This window comes from Aegilops tauschii, chromosome 4, assembly GCF_002575655.3.
Source record: "Aegilops tauschii subsp. strangulata cultivar AL8/78 chromosome 4, Aet v6.0, whole genome shotgun sequence".
Lineage (NCBI taxonomy): Eukaryota > Viridiplantae > Streptophyta > Magnoliopsida > Poales > Poaceae > Aegilops > Aegilops tauschii.
Genome location: NC_053038.3, coordinates 275,462,587 through 275,484,382, shown reverse-complemented (window position 1 = coordinate 275,484,382; position 21,796 = coordinate 275,462,587). Strand labels below are relative to the sequence as shown.

At 45.8% G+C, this 21,796-nt stretch overlaps 1 protein-coding gene across 1 annotated transcript in view; it reads right to left on the bottom strand.

Annotated features, from left to right (window-relative positions):
* Nucleotides 1-3,236: 3,236 nt before the first annotated feature.
* The window catches only part of LOC109741866 (protein ABERRANT POLLEN TRANSMISSION 1-like), a 33,642-nt gene continuing 15,082 nt past the window's right edge, over nt 3,237-21,796 (bottom strand). Inside the window, 9 exon segments of the mRNA XM_073496557.1 lie at nt 3,237-5,091; nt 12,833-13,057; nt 13,270-13,528; nt 13,978-14,096; nt 14,215-14,571; nt 15,279-15,382; nt 15,561-17,248; nt 18,678-18,799; nt 19,043-21,161. Of these exon segments, the coding sequence (XP_073352658.1) occupies nt 5,035-5,091; nt 12,833-13,057; nt 13,270-13,528; nt 13,978-14,096; nt 14,215-14,571; nt 15,279-15,382; nt 15,561-17,248; nt 18,678-18,799; nt 19,043-21,161 (5,050 nt within the window). The 3' untranslated portion in view covers nt 3,237-5,034.

Genomic DNA, 21,796 nt, shown 5'->3' with positions numbered 1-21,796 from the left:
CTCAACCCAACAACCCGACGTCCTCTGCAAAGGGACCATAAGCCGGGCTTTATGCCTCTCAAGATTTCTTCATTGGCCCTTTCGGCTTGACCATTGGACTGGGGGTGAACCACTGATGATACGTCAAGACGAATATGTTCTCATTGACATAATTCTTTCATAGCACCCTTGGACAGATTAGTACCATTATCAGTTATGATGCTATGAGGGTAGCCAAAACGGAAAATCACCTTTTTAAGAAATTGAACCGCCGTTGCCGCATCACACTTGCTTACCGGCTCTGCCTCAACCCACTTTGTAAATTTGTTAACCGCCACCAACAGGTGGGTCTTTTTGTCCTTGGATCTCTTAAAAGGCCCAACCATATCCAGCACCCAGACCGCAAACGGCCAATTGATTGGAATCATCCTCAATTCTTGAGCCGGCACATGAGCTCGTTTGGAAAATTTCTGACAACCATCGCACTTGCTAACCAGATCCTCTACATCAGCATGAGTCGTCAGCCTATAAAATCCATGACGAAAAGCCTTGGCTACAAGAGACTTAGAGCCGGCATGATGGCCACAATATCCTTCATGAATCTCCCTTAAAATTTCACGGCCCTCTTCAGGAGAGATACATCCCTGAAACACCCCTGTGACACTGCATCGATGTAACTCGCCATTGACAATAGTCATTGACTTAAACCTCAGGGTTATTTGCTTGGCCAAAGTTTCATCCTCAGGTAACTCACCCCGGGTCATATAAGCCAAATATGGAACTGTCCAATCAGGAATAGCATGAAGAGCCACCACCAGCTGTGCCTCCGGGTCAGGGATAGCAAGATCCTCTTATGTAGGCAGCTTAAATGAAGGATTGTTCAGAATATCAAGAAAAACATTAGCTGGTACTAGCTTACGTTGAGACCCTAGCCGGCTTAAAGCATCAGCCGACTCATTTTTCCTGCGATCAACATGTTCCACTTGATAAACCTTTGAAATGTCCAGCAATAGCATCAACCGCCCGGCGGTAAGCCGCCATGAGCGGGTCTTTAGAATCCCAAGTTCCTGAGACTTGCTGAGTCACCAGATCTGAGTCGCCAAAACACCTGACCCGGCTTAGATTCATATCTTTAGCCATTCGAAGACCATGGAGCAAGGCCTCATACTCAGCTGCATTGTTAATACAAGGAAACATCAACCTTAAGACATAAAAAAAACTTATCACCTCGTGGGGAAGCCAAGATAACTCCAGCCCCCGAGCCTTCCAACTGCCTAGATCCATCAAAATGAATAGTCCAATACGTATTATCAGGCTTCTCCTCAGGCATCTGTAACTCTATCCAGTCATTGATGAAATCCACAAGTGCTTGAGACTTGATGGCTGTCCGAGGCATATATTTCAAACCATGGGGTCCAAGTTCAATGGCCCACTTGGCCACCCGGCCTGTAGCTTCTCTGTTTTGAATAATATCCCCTAGGGGAGCAGAACTTACGACTAGCCATAAACACTCCATAAACTAGCTTCTGCCAATATGGGCACCTTTGCTTAGATTCAATTAGTACCTCAATGACATAGTAAACCGGCCTCTGAACCGGATATTCCTTGCCTGACTCCTTCCTTTCCACCACAACCTCTACACTGACAGCTCTGCTGTTAGCAGCCACATATAAAAGTAAGGGCTCCTTATCAATAGGAGCTGCAAGAACCGGCGGCTCAGCCAACTGCTTTTTAAGCGCCTTGAACGCCTGATTAGCAGCATCACTCCAGACAAAGTGATCTGTTTTCTTCATCATCTGGTACAAAGGGATAGCCTTTTCTCCCAGGTGGCTTATAAACCGACTCAAAGCCGCAATACGACCTGCCAAACGCTGAACGTCGTTGATACACGTCAGTTTAGCCAAAGAAGTGATAGCCTTGATTTTCTCCGGGTTAGCTTCGATACCTCTCTCAGAGACCAAAAAACCCAAGAGCTTGCATGCTGGCACACCAAAGACACATTTGGCCGGGTTAAGCATCATCTTGTAGACCTGGAGGTTGTCAAAGGTCTCCTTCAAATCATCTAACAAGGTCTCTTTCTTTCTAGATTTCACAACTATATCATCCACATAAGCATGAACATTGCCTCCAATTTGGTTGTGGAGGCAATTCTGAACACAACGTTGATAAGTCGCCTGGGCACTCTTGAGCCCAAAAGGCATAGACAAATAACAGAAGGCTCGAAAGGGAGTGATAAAAGATGTTTTATCCTGGTCCTTAACTACCATCTTGATCTGATGATAACCCGAATAAGCATCCAAAAAACTCAAATGCTCACATCCCGCCGTAGCATCAATGATCTGATCAATACGGGGGAGAGCAAAGGGATCAGCCGGACATGCCTTGTTAAGGTCCGTGTAATCCACACACATGCACCAAGTGTCGTTTTTCTGAAGGACCAGCACCGGGTTAGCCAACCATTCACGATGAAAAACTTCAATGATAAACCCGACCACCAAGAGCCGGGCCACTTCTTCACCAATGGCATTGCGCCTCTCTTCATTAAAATGATGAAGGAATTGCTTGACCGGTTTAAACTTTGGATCAACATTGAGAGTGTGCTCAGCGAGTTCCCTCGGTACACCTGGCATGTCTGAAGGCTTCCATGCAAAGATGTCCCAGTTCTCACGGATGAACTCGATGAGCGCACTTTCCTATTTTGAATCCATATTGGCACCGATACTGAACTGTTTGGATGAATCGCCGGGAACAAAATCAACTTGCTTGGTGTCGTCTGCCGACTTAAACTTCAACAAAGGGTCATGTTCTGTGGTTGGCTTCTTCAAGGGGGTCATATCCGCCGGGTCAACATTATCTTTGTAGAACTTCAACTTCTCTATTGCACAAACAGATTCAACATAGGCAGCATCGCCCTCTTCACACTCCAAAGCTATCTTCCTGTTGCCATGCACCGTGATGGTACCCTTTCGACCCGGCATTTTAAGCTGTAGATAAACATAACAAGGCCGTGCCACAAATTTAGCATAAGCTGGCCGTCCAAAGAAGGCGTGATAAGGGCTCTTGATCTTGACCACCTCAAAAGTCAATGTTTCAGCTCTATAAGCATGCTCATCACCAAAAGCCACTTCCAAAGCTATCTTACCCACCGGATACGCTGACTTACCAAGCACTGATACGTCTCCAACGTATCTATAATTTTTGATTGTTCCATGCTGTTATATTATCAATCTTGGATGTTTTATAATCATTTTATATCATTTTTTGGTACTAACCTACTGACATAGTGCCAAGTGCCAGTTGCTGTTTTCTGCATGTTTTTTACATCGCAGGAAATCAATACCAAACAGAGTCCAAATGCAACAAAACTTCACGGAGAATTTTTTTGGACCAGAAGACACCTAATGGGACAAGGCTGCGCCTGGGGGGTGCTCCGAGGGGAGCACAACCCACCAGGGCGCGCCAGGAGGCCCAGGCGCGCCCTGGTGGGTTGTGCCCACCTCGGGTGCCCCCGGACCGCCTCTTTGCTCTATAAATACCCCAATATTCCAGAAACCCTAGGGGAGTCGACGAAAATCAATTCCAGCCACCGCAGAGTCCAGAACCACCAGATCCAATCTAGACACCATCACGGAGGGGTTCACCACTTCCATTGGTGCCTCTCCAATGATGTGTGAGTAGTTCTTTGTAGACCTTTGGGTCCGTAGTTAGTAGCTAGATGGCTTCCTCTCTCTCGCTGAATACAATGGTCTCTTGGAGATCCATATGATGTAACTCTTTTTGCGGTGTGTTTGTTGGGATCCGATGAACTTTGAGTTTATGATAGATCTATCTTTTTATATCCATGAAAGTTATTTGAGTTTCTTTGATCTCTTATATGCATGATTGCTTATAGCCTCGTATTTCTTCCCCGATATTTGGGTTTTGTTTGGCCAACTTGATCTATTTATCTTGCAATGGGAAGAGGTGCTTTGTAGTGGGTTCGATCGTACGGTGCTTGATCCTAGTGATAGAAGGGGAACCGACACGTATGTATCGTTGCTACTAAGGATAAAACGATGGGGTCTATCTCTACATAGATAGATCTTGTCTACATCATGTCATCGTTCTTATTGCATTGCTCCGTTTCTCCATGAACTTAATACACTAGATGCATGCTGGATAGCGGTCGATGTGTGGAGTAATAGTAGTAGATGCAGGCAGGAGTCGGTCTACTAATCTTGGACGTGATGCCTCTATAATGATCATTGCCTGGATATCGTCATGATTATTTGAAGTTCTATCAATTGCCAACAGTAATTTGTTTACCCACCGTTTGCTATTTTTCTCGAGAGAAGCCACTAGTGAAACCTACGCCCCCCAGGTCTATTTCTCATATTATTTGCCTTCGCGATCTACTTTTCCTTTGCATTTATTTTCAGATCTATTAAACCAAAAATACAAAAAATACCTTGCTGCATTATATTATTATTTATTTTATTTGGCGTTCGATCTGTCAATCTACTACAATTTATTCACGTCAGTTTGCCTATCTTGAGGCGCCGTTACCCAAAAGGGATTGACAACCCCTTTTACACGTCGGGTTGCGAGTAGTTGTTATTTGTGTGCAGGTGCTGTTTACGTTGTGTTGCTTGGTTCTCCTACTGGTTGGATAACCTTGGTTTCATCACTGAGGGAAATACCTACCGTTGCTGTGCTGCTTCATCCCTTCCTCTTTGGGGAAATACCGACGTAGCTTCAAGCCGCCATCAAAAGGAATTTCTGGCGCCGTTGCCGGGGAGGATCTTCAACATATACAAGGTTCCTAATCACAAATCCATCTCCTCGTAATTTACATTATTTGCCATTTGCCTCTCGTTTTCCTCTCCCCCACTTCACAAAAATTTGCCGTTTTATTTGCCCTCTTTTTCGTTCGCCGTTTTCTCGTCAGATCTCTTCTTTGCTTGTGTGCCATGTGTCTTCTGTTTGCTTGCATCTTCGCTTGCTAAAAATCTCTTGATATGGATCCCCATCCACTTGCTAATCTTTTTGAAAGATCCAATCATGATGAACCAATTGCTAGTGAATTGAGTGCACTAGATTATCTTTATGAAGTTTTGCTTGAGATTCGTGAATCTGAAAATTGTGATGAAGAAATTTATGAAGTAATTCATGATAGCTCCTTGAATGAAAAGCATGATTGCAATGATTTTACTATAAATTCTATTAATGTCAATTGTGCTAACAATATGCAAAACCCCAAGCTTGGGGATGCTAATTTTGATATGTCTACTACTCATTGCAATGATCATGATTGGAGTGATAATGTTTCTTATGATCTTGAAAATTTATTTAAGCCTCATGATGAATATAATATCGATAATAGTATTTGCGATAATATTAAAAATGGGTTTGGAAGAGTGTCAACTTTAGCTAAAAATAATCCCACATATTTGGAGAGTGTTCAATCTTATGAAATTTTTGATAAAGGTGGGCTTGGAGAGGTCATGACTTTATTTTATGATAATCCCACTATTTTGGAAGAGTGTCAACTTTGCATGCATGTGGATCATGAAGAGAATATTTTATGTGATAGTTACATTGTTGAATTTGATTATGATCCTACATATAATTATTACGAGAGAGGAAAATATGGTTTTAGAAATTTTCATGTTATTAAATTTCCTCTTGTTATGTTGAGATTGTCAATGTTTTATTCCTCTCCTTTGCGTATGCTATATATTTCTTGTCTTGATAATTTGTTTGATTATAAAATTCCTAGCATAGGAAGTATGTTAGACTTAAATGTGTTCGTCACATGTTTTATGATGCTCTCTTTGTGTTTCAATTATTATCTTTCATATGAGCATCAATGAAATCTTATGCCGAATAAAATTTTATTTTTGCTTTTTTCTTTCTGTTCTTGAGTGTTTGCACAATTATGCTACTGATATGATTGTGTTTTTTGTGTTTAATTAGTGTTTGTGCCATATAAAGCCTTTAGGATCTTCTTGGGCGATAGTTGTTTGATCTTGCTGAAAAACAGAAACTTTTGCGCTCACGAAAACAATTCTTATTTTTAGCCAAAGCGTGATAGAATACCAATTCTTTTTGCAGAAGATTAATATACAAATTGCTTAGGTCGTACTAATTTTTTAGAATTTTTGGAGTTTCGAAAGTATTCGAACAATTCAGATTGCTACAGACTGTTCTGTTTTTGACAGATTCTGTTTTCTTTGCGTTGTGTGCTTGTTTTGATGGCTCTATGGTTTTCTTTGATGAGTTTTTACCATAGAAAAGTTGGAATACAGTAGATATAATGCAAGAACAAAATATGAATAGGTTGCAACAGTACTTATAGTAGTGATTTATTTTCTTATACTAACGGATCTCACGAAGTTTTTGTTGAGTTTTGTGTGATTGATGTTTTCAAGTTTTGGGTTATCTTACAATGGATGAAGGAATAAGGAGTAAGAAGAGCCTAAGCTTGGGGATGCCCCGGCATCCCAAGCTATTATCTAAAAGAGAGCAAGCAACTAAGCTTGGGGATGCCCCGAGTGGAACCCCCTCTTTCTTCTAACGACCATCGGTATTTTACTCGAAGCTATATTTTTATTCGTCACATAGTATGTGTTTTTCTTGGAGCGTATTGTATGATATGAGTCTTTGCTTGTTTGATTTTGTGTTTTAAGTCTTGAATCCTTAGTGGACACACCTATTTAAGAGAGCCAAATTTATGTCATGACTTGTTAGAATTGCTCTCTATGCTTCACTTAAATCTTTTATGAGCCATGGACTTGCTCTAGTGCTATGGTTAGATTTATCTTAATTCTTCGTTCATAGTTGCAGATGCTTGCGAGAGGGGCTAATCATAAATGGGAGGCTTGTCCAAGGAAGGGCAGCACCCAAGCACCGGTCCACCCACATATCAAACTATCAAAGTAACGAACGCGAATCATATGAGCATGATGAAAACTAACTTGACAACAATTCCCATGTGTCCTCGGGAGCGCTTTGCTTCATATAAGAGTTCGTCCAGGCCTGTCCTTTTCTATAAAAAGGATTGGGCCACCTTGCTGCACCTTGTTTACTTTCATTACTTGTTACCCGTTACGAATTATCTTATCACACAACTATCTGTTACCGATAATTTCAGTGCCTGCAGAGAATACCTTGCTGAAAACCGCTTGTCATTTCCTTCTGCTCCTCATTGGGTTCGACACTCTTACTTATTGAAAGGACTATGATAGATCCCCTATACTTGTGGGTCATCAGGACTCTTTTCTGGCGCCATTGCCGGGAAGTGAAGAGCCTTTGGTAAGTGGAATTTGGTAAGGAAACATTTATATATGTCGGCGTCCTGGGAACAGGGGTACCCAGACTTGCCTGCCTGCGACCCATGACGTAGCTCCGTCAACGGCCCGGTACGGCCCAGCTTCAGCAGCAACAACTCAAGACCCACGCGAGGGGCCAAGCCTCGCGAAGCGTACGACACCAAGACCTCCCTGGGGGCGGCCTCACTAGGCTGGCTCTCGAGGAGCGGAGATATCAATGCGGGGTGCACCTCGCGAGGTTCATATGACGTGAGCCGTGACGACCAAGGCCAGGCGGGCACCATTGGGCGCAGTGTACCAGTTTCCTCTTTGGTGCCAAGGAGGCAAGCGCAGGTGCGGAGTCCCGAGGAATTAGCTAAAGGTTTCCATATCAGTGCAACGAGACCAAGACCGCCAGGACGGAGGTCATCGCGGAGCCCACCGCGGCGTCACCACCAGAGCCTTTGCAGGCGAAGACTGCTTTTGTCAGGATAGCTTGTACTAGTTGTCTCCCTTTGAATTTGGCCGTTGTGGGATCCCTTCCCGCCTACATTTGGGAAGAGGACCAAGGCCACTATATATAGGACTTAGCCACCACCATAGTGGGGGACAGATCAATTCCCACCTGAACCACATCACTAGCTCATCGAGCTCAAGAACACCTCATCTCCTGAGGCCGTTCATCCACTATACTAGTTCATCCTCAGCCCCTCGAGGCAATCCACCACAAAGCTGCAGTAGGGTATTACACCGCAAGGTGGCCCGAACCAAGATAAACCCCTATGTCTCTTGTTTTTTTGGTTCGTCGAGCTAGGCCGTGGGATCGTTGAGCGGGAAGACTGGGAAGAGAGAGTTCTTCGTATGCACCCCAGAGTTCGAACCTCTCAAGGGTCTGTGGAACCCCGAATCCGACATTTGGCGCGCCAGGTAGGGGTGCACCGAAGCCTCTTTTCCGTCGATCGACGCACCGCCGCTCCACTGTTTCCATGGCTGATGCTCGCCGAGCCCGTGCTGAGCGTCGAGCCGCTCTCGCCGCTCGCGTGGCCCAGACGGCGCCCGTCGACGGGCCTCCATGTCGTTCTCCATCACCCGCCGCCAACGCCGCCATCGGCCCAGCGGGGAACGAGTAACAAGCTTCGTCGCTGCACCCCTCCGTGCAGAGGGACGGACGCACCGCCACACCGTCGTTGACTCCGGCCGGCTCGTCGTCCAACGCTCGTCGCGGGCCCGCGGATGCGCATGCTGCACTTCTCATGGCGCGTGAGCTCCTGCGCTACCGCCCGGTCGATGACCTCTATGAAGACTGGCTGGACCGCATCGCTGAGCTTGTCAGCGCCGCTGGGGGCTTTCCTGCATCCCCCCTCTCGTTGCCTCGCCCGTCGCCCACTGCGGGCGACGTAGCCCATGGAGCGCCTCCACCGCCTCCCTGTCAAGACGTCGTCCTCGAACCAAGGCGCGCGGCCCCGCGGCGCGATCCACCGCGCAGGGCGCCCGCACGCGAAGAAGAAAGCTGCCAGGAGGTCCAGCGGCCGCAAGAAGGTGCTCTGGCGCTCCCTCCGCCACCGCGTCAAGACCGCGCGCTGCCTGCAGTGATGGCGCGTGAGTACCAAGGCCAGGCTCCACCTCCACGACGAGCTCCAGTGACCACCGCAGGCTGCCGCACCTTCACCCCTGAGCTACGCAGCGTCGTCTGGCCAGGCAAGTTAAAGCCTGACCTGCCTCCACGCTACGACGGCACCCCCGACCCTGCGGAGTTCCTGCAGCTCTACGAGCTGAGCATCGAGGCGGCCAGCAGTGACGAGAAGGTCATGGCGGACTGGTTTCCCATGGCCCTCAAGGATGGTGTGCATTCGTGGCTCCTGAACCTGCCCGCGGGATCGATCTCCTCCTGGGGCGAGTTGCACGAGCGTTTCATCGCCAACTTCCAGGGCACGCGCGACCGCCCGCCTGCCGCGGGTGACTTGCGCCGCATCAAGCAACAACCATGGGAAACCCTGCAGAAGTACCACTACTGCAGGATGGTCCAAACGCGACACTATGAAGGGTCAATTAAAGGGAAATTGCTTTGAGGAGAACTACTCGAGCAACAATAGGGATACCAAAGAAACAGTATGGGCTCGATGACAATGGTATTGGAAATTATGTTTCTTATAAAGCATTATCTCCAGCCCACAAAGCATTTGTTGCTTCTCCTCGGTCTGTGGCCTGTGTTAATTCAGACTGACTGGAAGAAGGCAAAGGAGAACTCAAGGTGGCGGGTGGCCATGGTGGAAGAGCTGGAGGCTCTGTGAGAGAACAAGACATGGGTACTAACACCTCTTCCAACAGGAAAGAAGGTAGCCAGTTGCAAGTGGGTATACACTGTGAAGCAGAATGCAGAAGGAAAGGTTGAAAGGTACAGAGAAAGGCTCTTGTGGTGAGAGGGTATAGCCAGACATACGACATTGACTATGATGAGACCTTTGCTCCAGTAGCAAAGATGAACACCGTGAGGATTCTGATCTCCTGTGCAGCAAATTCCGGGTGGCCACTACACCAACTTGATATGAAGGGTGCGTTCTTGCATAGGTACTTGCTGGAGGAGGTATACATGGTGATTCCACCTGGGTTCTGGACTTCTGAGACCGTTGGCAAGGTAAGAAGGCTGAAGAAAGTAGACCCGAGCACGGACAGCCCGGCCCAGACAGCCCGACATCCCGGCCTGGCTTGGGCTCAGCTTTTCCGCCCAAAGCCCGGCCTGGAAGCCCAAAGATAAGCCCGAACAGGGCATAAATCATTATTGTATTAGATATATAGGTGTAATATATATTTTAAATATCCTGAAAAATATTATTTTAATCAAAAAATGCACTGATCATTTATTTCTGGCCGAGCCGGGCTCGGGCTTGAGAATTTAAGGTCGGGCTTTGTAAAGCCTGGCCCCGAGAATGCCTAGGTTTAGACGAAAGCCCTTTACGGACTGAAGCAGTCTCCAAGAGCTTGGTTTGACAAGTTTAGACGGGCGGTGTGTGACATAGAGTATGGACAATGCACCGGTGATCATACATTGTTTTATAGACACTCTAAAGGGAAACTAACCATCCTTGCAGTTTATGTTGATATTATTATCACTCGTGATGATGACGTAGAGATAGCAAGGTTAAAGGGGTGTCTGAGTAAGGCCTTTACCGAGAAAGGCTTTCGCCCCGCTTTATATATAAAGCAAAGATCATCAACAACCCGGTACAATGCACGCCACCAGAACACATGCACACACCCAAGGCAGGATACATAGGCGCTGAGCGCAACAACACCACCCCTAGCACCACATGAGCCACCGAGGGCCTCAACCGTGAACACGCCACCACGAAGAGAAGAAGCTTCATACGACGCACCGTGGGCTCCAAGGCGGTGCCTACAGGAAGGTTATGACACCGAAGCGCCGCCACCGCCCGACCCAAGGATCAGAGTTTCGCCCGGAGCAACACGATGGGCAGTGAGAGCAGCGACGACGCCTTCAAGAAGGGAATGAGGTTCGCCGCCGCTGGTCCGTCCGAAGATAGAACAGGTTTTCACCCCAGTCAATATTCACCGCCACCGAACGCCACACCCCGGCTACCACGCCGCCCACACGGCCATGGCCACCAGGCAGCACCAAGCCACGGGCTTTGCCTAGGAGCACCGCGACACCACCACCAGGGCCGCTGCCCCAGCATCCAGGACCTTGACGCCACCTCACCCGCCACCCACCGCTACCCCAACTAGAGAGACGAATGGAAAGGAATCGCCTTTCGCACCCCTGAGCAGTCCCCGGCATCGAGACCCAATAGGCCGGCCAAAACTGGCCACCATCGACCCGTCCTGCCGCCAGGCGCGAGACGAGTTCGGTCCTGCCCCAAGTTGAACATCTTGGTCCACTCAAGTACTTCCTTGGTATAGAAGTGGCCAGGTCTGAAGAAGGAATAACTCTTTCTCAAAGGAAGGTACCCATGAGCTCCTCCGTGATGTTGGCATGCTAGGTTGTCGAGCTGCTTCAACCCCAATTGATCAAAACCATAATGTCTGCCTAATCAAGTGATCTAGTGGATAAAGAAATATCATCGATTTGTGGAAGATTATTGTACTTGTGTCATGCATGACCAGACATTGCATTTGCAGTAAGTGTTGTGAGCAGATATATGCATGATGCATGAGCCTAGGCAGTACATAGAATCTTGAGATACTTGAAGACTTGTCCTGGAAAGGACTGATATACAAGAGTCATGGACACCTTGTCGTGGATGGTTATTGTGATGCTGATTGGGCTAGCTGCCTGGATGACAGGAGATCAACTTCATGCCATTGTGTTTTCATAGGAGGAAATCTAGCGTCTTGAAGAAGCAAGAGACAACCAGTTGTTTCAAATCAACTGCAGAGGCTGAATACAGAGCCATGTCTCAAGGGTTGAGTGAGTTATTATGGACAAGGAATCTATTAGAAGAGCTGAAGATATTGAAGATCAGTTGTATGAATGTATGGTGCGACAACAAGTCAGCAATTAACATAGCAAACAACTCAGTTCAACATGATAGAACCAAATATGTGGAGATTGACAGATTCTTTATCAAGGAAAAACTGGATACAGGGATTAGCAAGATAGAGTATGTGAGCTCAAGGTAACAGATCGCCTTATTTAGCTTGGGTAACTCTTTAAATTGAATTTCTATTTTCAAAAATGGGGTTTACCAAATTTTCATGACTGTGAGGTTCAACCCAATCCATCTTTTATTTCTTTTTCCTTCCTATACTAAAAAAAGATTGAAAAGGATAAAATTTTGTCATATCACGAAGAAATCTATCCACTGGCTCACCCACCTCGACAGATGTTGGACCGCCGACAGGCTTGCTCGCCGTGGGCTGCAACACCCCGCACGGTGCCCCCTATGCAACCAGGCGCCTGAAACCATGCACCATCTCATCCTCGCATGCCCCTTGGCCCGGCAAACCTGGCACGAGACGCTAAGCTGGCTGCGGATCCCGTGCACCCCACCTGACGACGAGCCTTCGCTTCTAGACTGGTGGCAATCGGCGCGACACTCCACCCCTAAGCCCATGCGCAAAGGCCTCGGTACCGTGACCCTCCTCGTCCCATGGATGATATGGAAACACCGCAACGACTGCATCTTCAACGGAGCGCGCCCATCTATGAACACCATCGTAGCGAAGATCAAGGAAGAAGCTGCCCTTTGGGCAAATGCGGGCGCGCTAGGGCTCAAAGCCATTACCCCCCAGACTTGGGATGTCCACTAGTCCGGTCTCTGTAATCAGCCTCCTAGGAGGAATGTAACCAAACTCTCCCTCTTTACAATGCAATGAAACGCACGCTCTCATGCGTTTTCTCGGAAATCTATCCCTCCCATAGCAATAACTAGAATTAAAAAAAGGGAATGACAAAACATCTGAGAATAAACGATTAATTTTCCTCCCTCCATCCCTCTCTCCAGATAATTGTTCGCCGGCATTTTTTGAAAAGGCACTCCCAGTCTTTGAGCTATGAGAAATCACAAACTTAATATTATACTTGGCTGGAGAAAAAATAAACTTACAATATCATTTATCTCAGCTTCAGAAAAGGCTTTTCCATCTGCTAACATGCTCCACCCGACCTTGTTTATCCTCACCGAAACTCTCATGGCACATGAAGGGCTTTTGTTCTTTTCCTTTTCCATCAACCTCAACTGTGCAGCTTTCTGCATAGCACTTCTCAGCATAGAATATGCTTCTTTCCTACCATTTCGGACATTCACAAGTTCTTTCTTCAGACGTTTTACCTGGCAAAGCCATGATGGTAAACTCAGATTGAAGTAGTTTATTCATAAGATTCATGCTAATGAGAGCTTAAATATCTGCTTCATTAGTGTTAAGTAAGTACGAAAAAAGATATGAACTAACCAATGAAGTTTACAAACAAATACAATTTACAGGAAGCAAAATATTATTTATGCCTGTGTGGACAGACAACAACTGTAACTCTCATACATACCAGCATTGACTTTGAACCGGTAACAATTGATGTGGAATCATCGGATTTTGGCGACTGACTCAGATCACCAGATAATTCACTACTGGTAGACAAGATTCTGATATCATCAAACAGTATCTTCCGTTCTCTTTCTTTTACTTCAACATGGATCTTCGCTAATTCGACCTCTTCAACTCCATCTGGTACAACTGCATCAGATTCTTCAGCAATGTCGCTATCATCATCATCAAGGGGATAACACAGATTACTCTTCCGAGTTCTGAAAAATGGAGTAGTTTCATTAGTACGAAGCAAATATCACCCAAGATACATATTGTCCAGTCAAGTTTACAGATGAATACAGCTAGCAGAAACCAAAATGCTATTACGAACTAAATAAACTTATTTCGGCTTTTCATAAAGACATTTTCATAATATACTATGCTACAAACAGTAACGGTCAAAGATACATATTGGAGACCGTGTCAATGCCTAAAACTTCATCTCTTTACAACCGGAGGGATTATATGACAAAAGCTCATATAAAACTAAAAAATGTCATCGTTTGTTACCCATATGAACAAACACCCAATTATCATTATTGGAGTATTTCCTAGTGTTCTTTTAAGGAATCTACCACGTTAGATCTTCCCAATCTGTTGTGAAGGTACTGATAGCATAATAGTATTCAAATACTAAAATGGAAGTAATACAAGATAGACAGAATACCTGGGAGCTCTCGCAAAGAGCAGATTAGTCAAAACATCCATCATAACCTGAAATTGGCGTGATGTCATACCAGCAGTTATATCTGGAGAGTTAAATGCCAGCTCTTTCAGTGGCTTGACCTGCATCACCAAAAAAGAGTAAACACATACACTTGCTACCTCCACTGAGGCACTGACTATGCCAAAAGATGCTCCGGAAATGGTGCAAAGCAACTTCAAATTATGGCAGAGAATAGACCTTTAGTTCAGGATTTCCTCCCTTGTGTCTTGTGATGCGGAAGTACATTTGGCATGGCATAAATACCCTCTCAAGTAAAGCACCAGTTCTTTTGACTTCTGACGATCTGCGATGTATTTTTGGCAGCCACTGAATACCAGCACCGGGATCAACATCAGTTGGAGCAACATGAGCCTGAACATGCTCCAACATTACAGAAACCTCAAAACGTGACCAGGTCATTTCTGGCTTGGACTCTCCGATGGATACGTTGCTGGCACCAAGTGCTTTCTCAAACATTTCTTGACCAACTTGTACAACTGACTGAAATGAACGAACCATCACCCGTCCACTACCAGCAGCTAGCAGAAACCTACCCTGATGTAGTTGTAACAGATATCTCAATCATTGCAACAGTGTTCCTAAATATATTGTATTATCAAAACTGAAATCATTCTTCCATAAACACGGCACTGAGTTAGTAAGGAAATAACAAACAATGAGCTTGAAAGTAAATTCGCTAGCTGTCAAGGAGTGTTCACACGCAATCTATGTACCTGCAATCCATCGTACTGAAATCGTGAAGTTTTGGCACCATTTGGAACGTGGGAATTTCATAGGACATTAATCAAAACATCCATTCTCACTGAGAGTAGAATTTCTTACAAATTTATCCATATGGGAATCGTATGTTCCAAACGGGACCTTGAGGTTCATCGAAATTTATATATTATCCAATTATATGGCAGTAACTTGTGTGTGAGATGTAAATATCAAATGTAGTTGCATTTATGTTTTAAAATCAAATACGAACCTCTGGCCCATTAAAATGTGAAAATCACGTCAGAGTCATTTGTTATTCGAATTCTCTTATTTAGCAGACTGACAACTACTATCAGCTTAGGTCCACTATTTCTTGTATGGGTAACATTGGTTATAGTCATTATCTGCCAGTAATGTGCTGAAGATAAAGGTTTGTGCATAGTTTTGAGTTTTGACAAGCCTGTGACTGAAGGAAAAACAATATGATATTTCTTAAAATGCTAATATGAACTGCCAAAAAAGCAGGGCGGCAGTATACTCACATTTGCTTCTTCTGAATGCAGATTGAACTGAGGTTGGACAATATTAACCATGAAAAGTCTTGTGCCTTCATCTTCAGAATCACTACTGTTTGAAGGCTTCGTTGCTACATCACAAGTTACTAGTCAAAGTAAGAAAACTATTAATGCAGCTGCTAAATTTTCCAAGTGTTTAGTGCAATGCTACTAAGACATTTTTGAAGATAATAAAACAAAAAGATACCAACTTAGTTCTGGGGTCAGTACAAACAGCTAGCACGAAAAGGGATTGTGTGATAAGCATACCAGTTTCACTAGTTGATGTTGGCTCTAGCTTGCTGGATCCGATGGAAGAAGCTGGGTCTGAACTCTTGGTTTGTTGGAGAGGATCTGAAGACTGTGATGCCAAGGGTGAAGAGTTGGGAGCACCATCGTTAGACATCTCAGCTTCTTTAATTGCCTGCTTTTTCTCAAGAATCTTTCTTTGGGTGTATTGGCGAGAAGGAGATGGTTTTGGAGGCTGAAATGCTTGGGTTAAACCACCAACCCAAGATAAGATAGCGGCTCTATTTTCTAGACTCCACAGAACTTTTAATCCATGAACGAATACTCGCTGACAATTGTCAGCAACAACGACATTAAACCCCTCCTCATCACTACCTGATTGCGCATCGTCACTTTCATCACCCCCATCAAACTCAGACTTGAATGATGTCACCTCAGATTTTTTCCTGCCATCCTCCTGCCATGCTGATAATCTAGCAGCATCGGCCTTGGGAGCTTGTTTTCGTATTGTGAAATAATCAGAGTACAGAAAAAATCCATCATCTCGGCTTTTCTCAGTCGATCTAGTTTTTGTTTTGCTCTTTTCACAAGCAGGATCATCTGCAACTTTGGTATGCAGACTCTTGCTTTCTACCTGGGCATCCTTCGAACTTGTTTGTTCAGGAGTATTATTAATAAATACCTTCAATAAGTGCATGTCTATGCCCATGTAGACAAGATCAAGAGGTTCGCGCTTGCAGTCAAAAGTAAATATCTGCTTACCACGACTGGAAGAAATTTCCAACCTGAGCTTTGTGAAGTGCAGTGTCAGACCTTTAGCAGGATCATCAGCCTGTAGTGGTATATTGTTGATCTGCAATAATGTAGCATCAAAACGAATACACTGTTCGGTCATAACTCTATCAAGTGGAAGATTTCCGGACCGGATAAATCTAGGAACTCCAAACCGTGGAAACCTGGAGAAAAGTCTTAATTTATGGGGAGGAAGAAAAAATAAGTTCCACCACTTTGATAGCCAGACCAAATCATGAGCTCCAACATTCAGAGTCGGAGAATCATTTGAAGATGCTTGGGTTTTTTGTTTACTCTCCATAGGTTCAGCAGTACTAGGTTTAAGTGAAAAGCTCCACTTTAGTGAGAGTGAAGTTGACCGAAATGGATCAAGTACTTTGTCTCGCGGTTTTCCCTCTACAGGTAGAGTAAATATATAATGATCCATAGGGTTGCCTGAATCACATCCCCACTCTATTGCAATGTCCATGAAAAAGGAGGGTGTTTCAAGGAAAGGTATAGTTGTATGAGGTGGAGGTTCTAGAGTGCACTTCTTCGCAAGACTCTCTAGGCTAGTGATGTACACCTTTAGACACTTTGAAGACAGACTGACGTAACCATCCACATATCGTATTTCTATATAGCCAGTTGTGATTAGCAATTGATCTAGCTTCTCATAAGGACTTGTTGCAGCAGGGAGATGCCACATTGTTTCAGCAAGACATAAGCTGAATTTACCATGGATGTAGTTCCGCATATCATCCCACCAGGGTAAACTGCGCTCTCTTCTCGGGGGTTCGGGGCGCTCAAAGTACCATCTTTTAGCTAGATTTGCCCTGCGCAATGCACATGTAAAAGCATAGCTTATATCGGCAAAAACTGGCTCATAGTCGACTCCAAAGGAGACCTCCCCTCTTTGAAAAGACAATGGGGAATAGCTTAGTTCAAGATTTGTCTCATAATCTCCTCCCCCCACGTCGCTCCCGCGAGGCGACCGGGGGGCAACCCTAAATCCCGCCGGTCTCCGCCCCCTCTCCCCTCCCCCTCCCTCGCCGCCGCCCGTGGGCGCGGCTGGGCAAAGCCCAGCCGTCGCCGGCGGCGGCGGGGCCTCATCGTCCTCCTGCTCGGGCGGTGCTGGCGCGGGCCGGCGCCTCGGGTCGGAGCGTGGAGCTGTGCCGGGCGACACGGCGGTGCAGCGGGCAGAGGCGGAGCTCCGGTGCCTCTGCTCCCCCTCGACGGGCGGCCAGGTGTTGGTGCGTGCTCGGCTCTCCGAGATCGGCGACGGCGCGGCCAGATCTGACGGGCGCGGCTGGATCTGGGGCCGGGCGACGCGGGCCGAGGGCGGCACGGGCTGCAGCGTCGCAGCAGCGGCAGGTCGGTGGGCGGGCTCGCCGGCTCCAGGTGCTCCGGTGGTTGGGCGGCGGCGGGCAGCACGGATGGGCTCCCCGGTGAGCTTTCTTGGTGGTCGGCAGCGGACCTTGGGGTTTTCCTTGCCGGCGGACGGGTGTGTGTTGGTGGCCTCGCGTGGAGCTGCGCCGGCTGCCGAGGTGGGGCGACACAGGGGGTGTCCGGTGGGGAGGTAGGCTGGAGGGATGGGAGGCGCCGACGAGAGTTCGGGCCACCCGTCACCGGCACGGGGGTGTGCCGGTCCGGATGCGTCCGCTCCCCCTCCTCCCCCTTTCCCCGGCCGAGTGCGGGCCGATGTAGCTCCGGCGTTGTTCGAGGCGGGACGTATGCTGCGGTTTGGCGGTCGGGTGCGTCCTTTGGGGCAAAGCCGGTGACTTTGGCTGGTCTTGGGGGTGTCTGGATGCAGGGCGGCGGCCTTGGCGGTGGGAGACGCGACGTTTGTGGGCGGAGCTCGCGTCTCAGGTGCTGGTGTGCAGCCATATCCACGCGGGTGGTTTGGTTGCGGGTGGTTGGCGGAGGTAGGGTGCGTTGGAGGGGTGTGAGCGCCGGGTACACCACTTGCTCATGGGCCGACGGTGGCGACGTCCGTGGACGCCGTATCCTTCATCAAGGCTCCGTCGCGGTGTTCCCACTCCTTCGTGATGCTCCAGGTGAAAACTTGATCTTCGTGATCGGACGGTGGCGGCTACCCATAGTCGTGCCCTTCTGGAGGCACCGTCCTGGAGTCCCTGCTCCGTCGTTATCCGCCTCGCCTCTCCTCGGAAGATTGCGGAGGTCTCCGTTGGCTCCAAGCGATTCATGTTGTTTGGTAGTCGTTGGGGTGGCGTGGCGGTGCTTGGCACCTTTGTATTTGCCTTGGGTGTGTGTCATGTGCGGTGGTGGCGTGTGTTTGTATCGGTGTGTTTGTATGGTCGGTGCTTTATATATAAAGCGGGGCGAAAGCCTTTTTCGGTAAAAGACAATGGTATGTCAGCATATGTTTTCATTGGTGGGGTATAGCCAGTAGCGGACCGTAGCAGATTTACTCGCCACCATTTCCCAACATAAACATCTTGTCGAACTTGGGGCTGAAAACAAGTCGCCTGCCACCAGAAACAAATAATTATATAATTTGAAGTGATATTTGACCAGGACAAAAAAAATTCAAACGTATGAAGTACATATTGCAGAAATTATTTTTAATTCCCTAGCTTTAACACAATTATGTATTTGAACAAAGAGAGAAATTGCAGCTATATGATGTTTGAGTACTATTGCCAAAGGGTGAATTTATAGTTCTAATAGTATTCCATAGATGAAAGGAGTGCACGGCATCAAAGGCTAACCTGCTGGGCAAGCACAAGCCGTCCATCACATTTAGCAGAGGTTCCAGAAAAGAGTGGAAATGTATAATCTCTTATATACGCAGATAATGATTTAGCTTTCAAAGTAAAATTGCTGCCATACAACCGGGAAAATGGAATATCATTTTTTGCACAAACAGGATCCACACTTTTAACAAAACTAATCATTCCTTCACCCCCATCAATCTTTGATAGGCTCACGTCAACATCTTTTGCACAGATTGACATAACTGATGCTCTCTGTTTACTCATCTTAAATCCTGACTGGAAGCCACTTGAACATGAACCTGACCCTTCTGATACTGACAACTTCTGACATGCCTGGTAATATGATTTAAATGCCTGTATATGGATTTCTTCTCTAAGCTTTTCAAGAGATTGCATGCCAGGCGCATCAACATAAACATCAGGGCTGTCATTGCTATTTTCAGAAGCAGAGCCATCCAATTTTGCCTTGGGGGAGTCTTTGTTTTTGGCTGACTCAAGCTGATCGAGCAGATCCAACCTAACTATGGACTCATTAAATACATTCTTCATTAAAGTCATATGCTCATCAAGCCAACCTTGGAGAGGTTCTTCCTCAATTTCTGCTGTGAGGTCACGTACAATTAACCTGATATACCGAAATACCGTGGATTTTGATTTGCTCTTTTTACTGCTGCTGCTGCTGCTAGGTTTCTTCTCAGGAAATAATACGGATGTTTTTGCTGCAGAAATAAGTTTAAATGCCCGCAACGTATCTTCAACTGCATCATCAATAGCCCGCAGCTGCAACCTAAAAGGCAGACATATATAAGCATCTCGCAATTGAATAACCCAATCACATGTAGTTGCAGACTGAAACTTCTTATCAGGAAGGCTGTCCGAAACAGAAATCGGGATGCGTGAAATCTGCATACGGCTGCTTTTGAAAAGCTGTGCATCACAAAAAATAATCGCAACCCCTTCAATCAAAACACCAATCTTGGCATTCTCAGAAAAAATGGAGCCAACATGAACCATTGCTTCAACCCCATCAGCAAGTTCACCTGAAATTTTCAATGATTCCACATCAATGGCAATAACTGATTCCCGTTTCTTTTGTGCCTTCTCTTGCTGGCTATTGTCTGTAGGATCTTTTTTTGTCAAAGTATCCATGTGCGCTGTTTCATCTTTTACCTCAGTAGCAGAATTCTGGAGTTTCAGCCTGTGCAGAACTGATTTAAGCCGCGTGCCTACTTCAAGTAATTCCAGGCAGGGATCTGGCTCATACCTGACTACTATATCTGTCACATTGATGAGGGAGCAGACTGCATTGTCATTCTGCCCACCAGAACGCTTGACGAACTTTGCCTTTTGCGCATCAAAAAGTGTAACCTCCTCTGCAGGATTATCATCAAACTGATATTCTTTATGTGTTAATCTGGATCTTCCAAGTTCAACCTGCATGGAGTGCTTTTCCTTGTTCAGACATACACCAAATCGATTAATCTCAAGAGAAGTGGAGAAGTTAACATTCTTATTATCTGGAAACCTGGTCGAGTTTACATAGGCCATCCTTGGGCCACCATTAGCATCATCGGTTATCATAACACGGCCACCTTGTGAACCAAAATTTACACGCTTTGGATCTGCTACGGACATATCTTCAAGCCTCATGTCACCAACATACAAAATAGAGCACTGCTCAACACTAATCTTCACTAGCTGTGCTCCTTTAGCATTCTTGGTAGATTTTTGAGAAGTCTCATGTACAGGTCGTTTCTTAGGGGGGCGAATGCTTTTCAAAAAACCCTTGTAGGACATTGCAGTTGTACAAAGCAACTCAAGGTAATAAAAACAGAAATGCATTCCTATTCCAGATATATTAGCAGAGAGAGCAGATTTAGCATGGTCAACACCACTATCTTTGCCTGCCTCCTTTTGCTCCAGATCAAGAGTTGAGCGACTAATGTGCAGTAAGGTGCCCGAAATGCTTTCATTTATCAACTGTTGATGTTTCACAGCAACAAGGAATTTTAATTCTCCAAGCTTTGCATGCAGTTCAGGTCCTTGATTTACCAACTTACTTGCAGAAAAATGAGTAGACAGCAAGCAACAATGCATGATCCAGTATTTACAGCTAAGGTTAGTAGTTATAAATGGCAACATACCAATTTGATGTGATTCATAATTTGGACACATGAAAGCTTGAAACCTTAATATTTCTGCAGTACCAAGAAGACATGAATCTCATAATTCATTAAATCATGTTGGCATGGTCTTGATAAATGGGAATGTGGGCAGACAACAATTTCTATTATTAAGAAAGTAATAACTACATTTACTTCACAAGCATATAATCTCCAAGAGTTTCAAGGATAAGTGCCTTCGAAGTGGAACAACATGCTACTGTAAAATTAAGTTGATCCCATCTGGTCATATCCAATGTTTAGGCAGTTTGGCATGCAGGTGAGTGAACAGAACAGCAAAAGGAATTGACTGTGTCAAATTACATTTTATGATATAGTATTGCTATGGCTACGACAAGGAATATCGCAGAAATGGATCTAGCATTTGGCCTCCATGAGTGTATGAATAGGCAAAAGATTGGTCCCATTTAAAATTAGCATAGACAAGGAATGTTCTAAATTAATTTCTCTCAGAAATGCTGAAATGCCAATTGATTTTTAAACTTTTCAAAACTCAAATAATACCTTAAAATGACGTTATTATTGAAAGAACAAATGTAAACCAGAACACCTTGAAATCATTTGC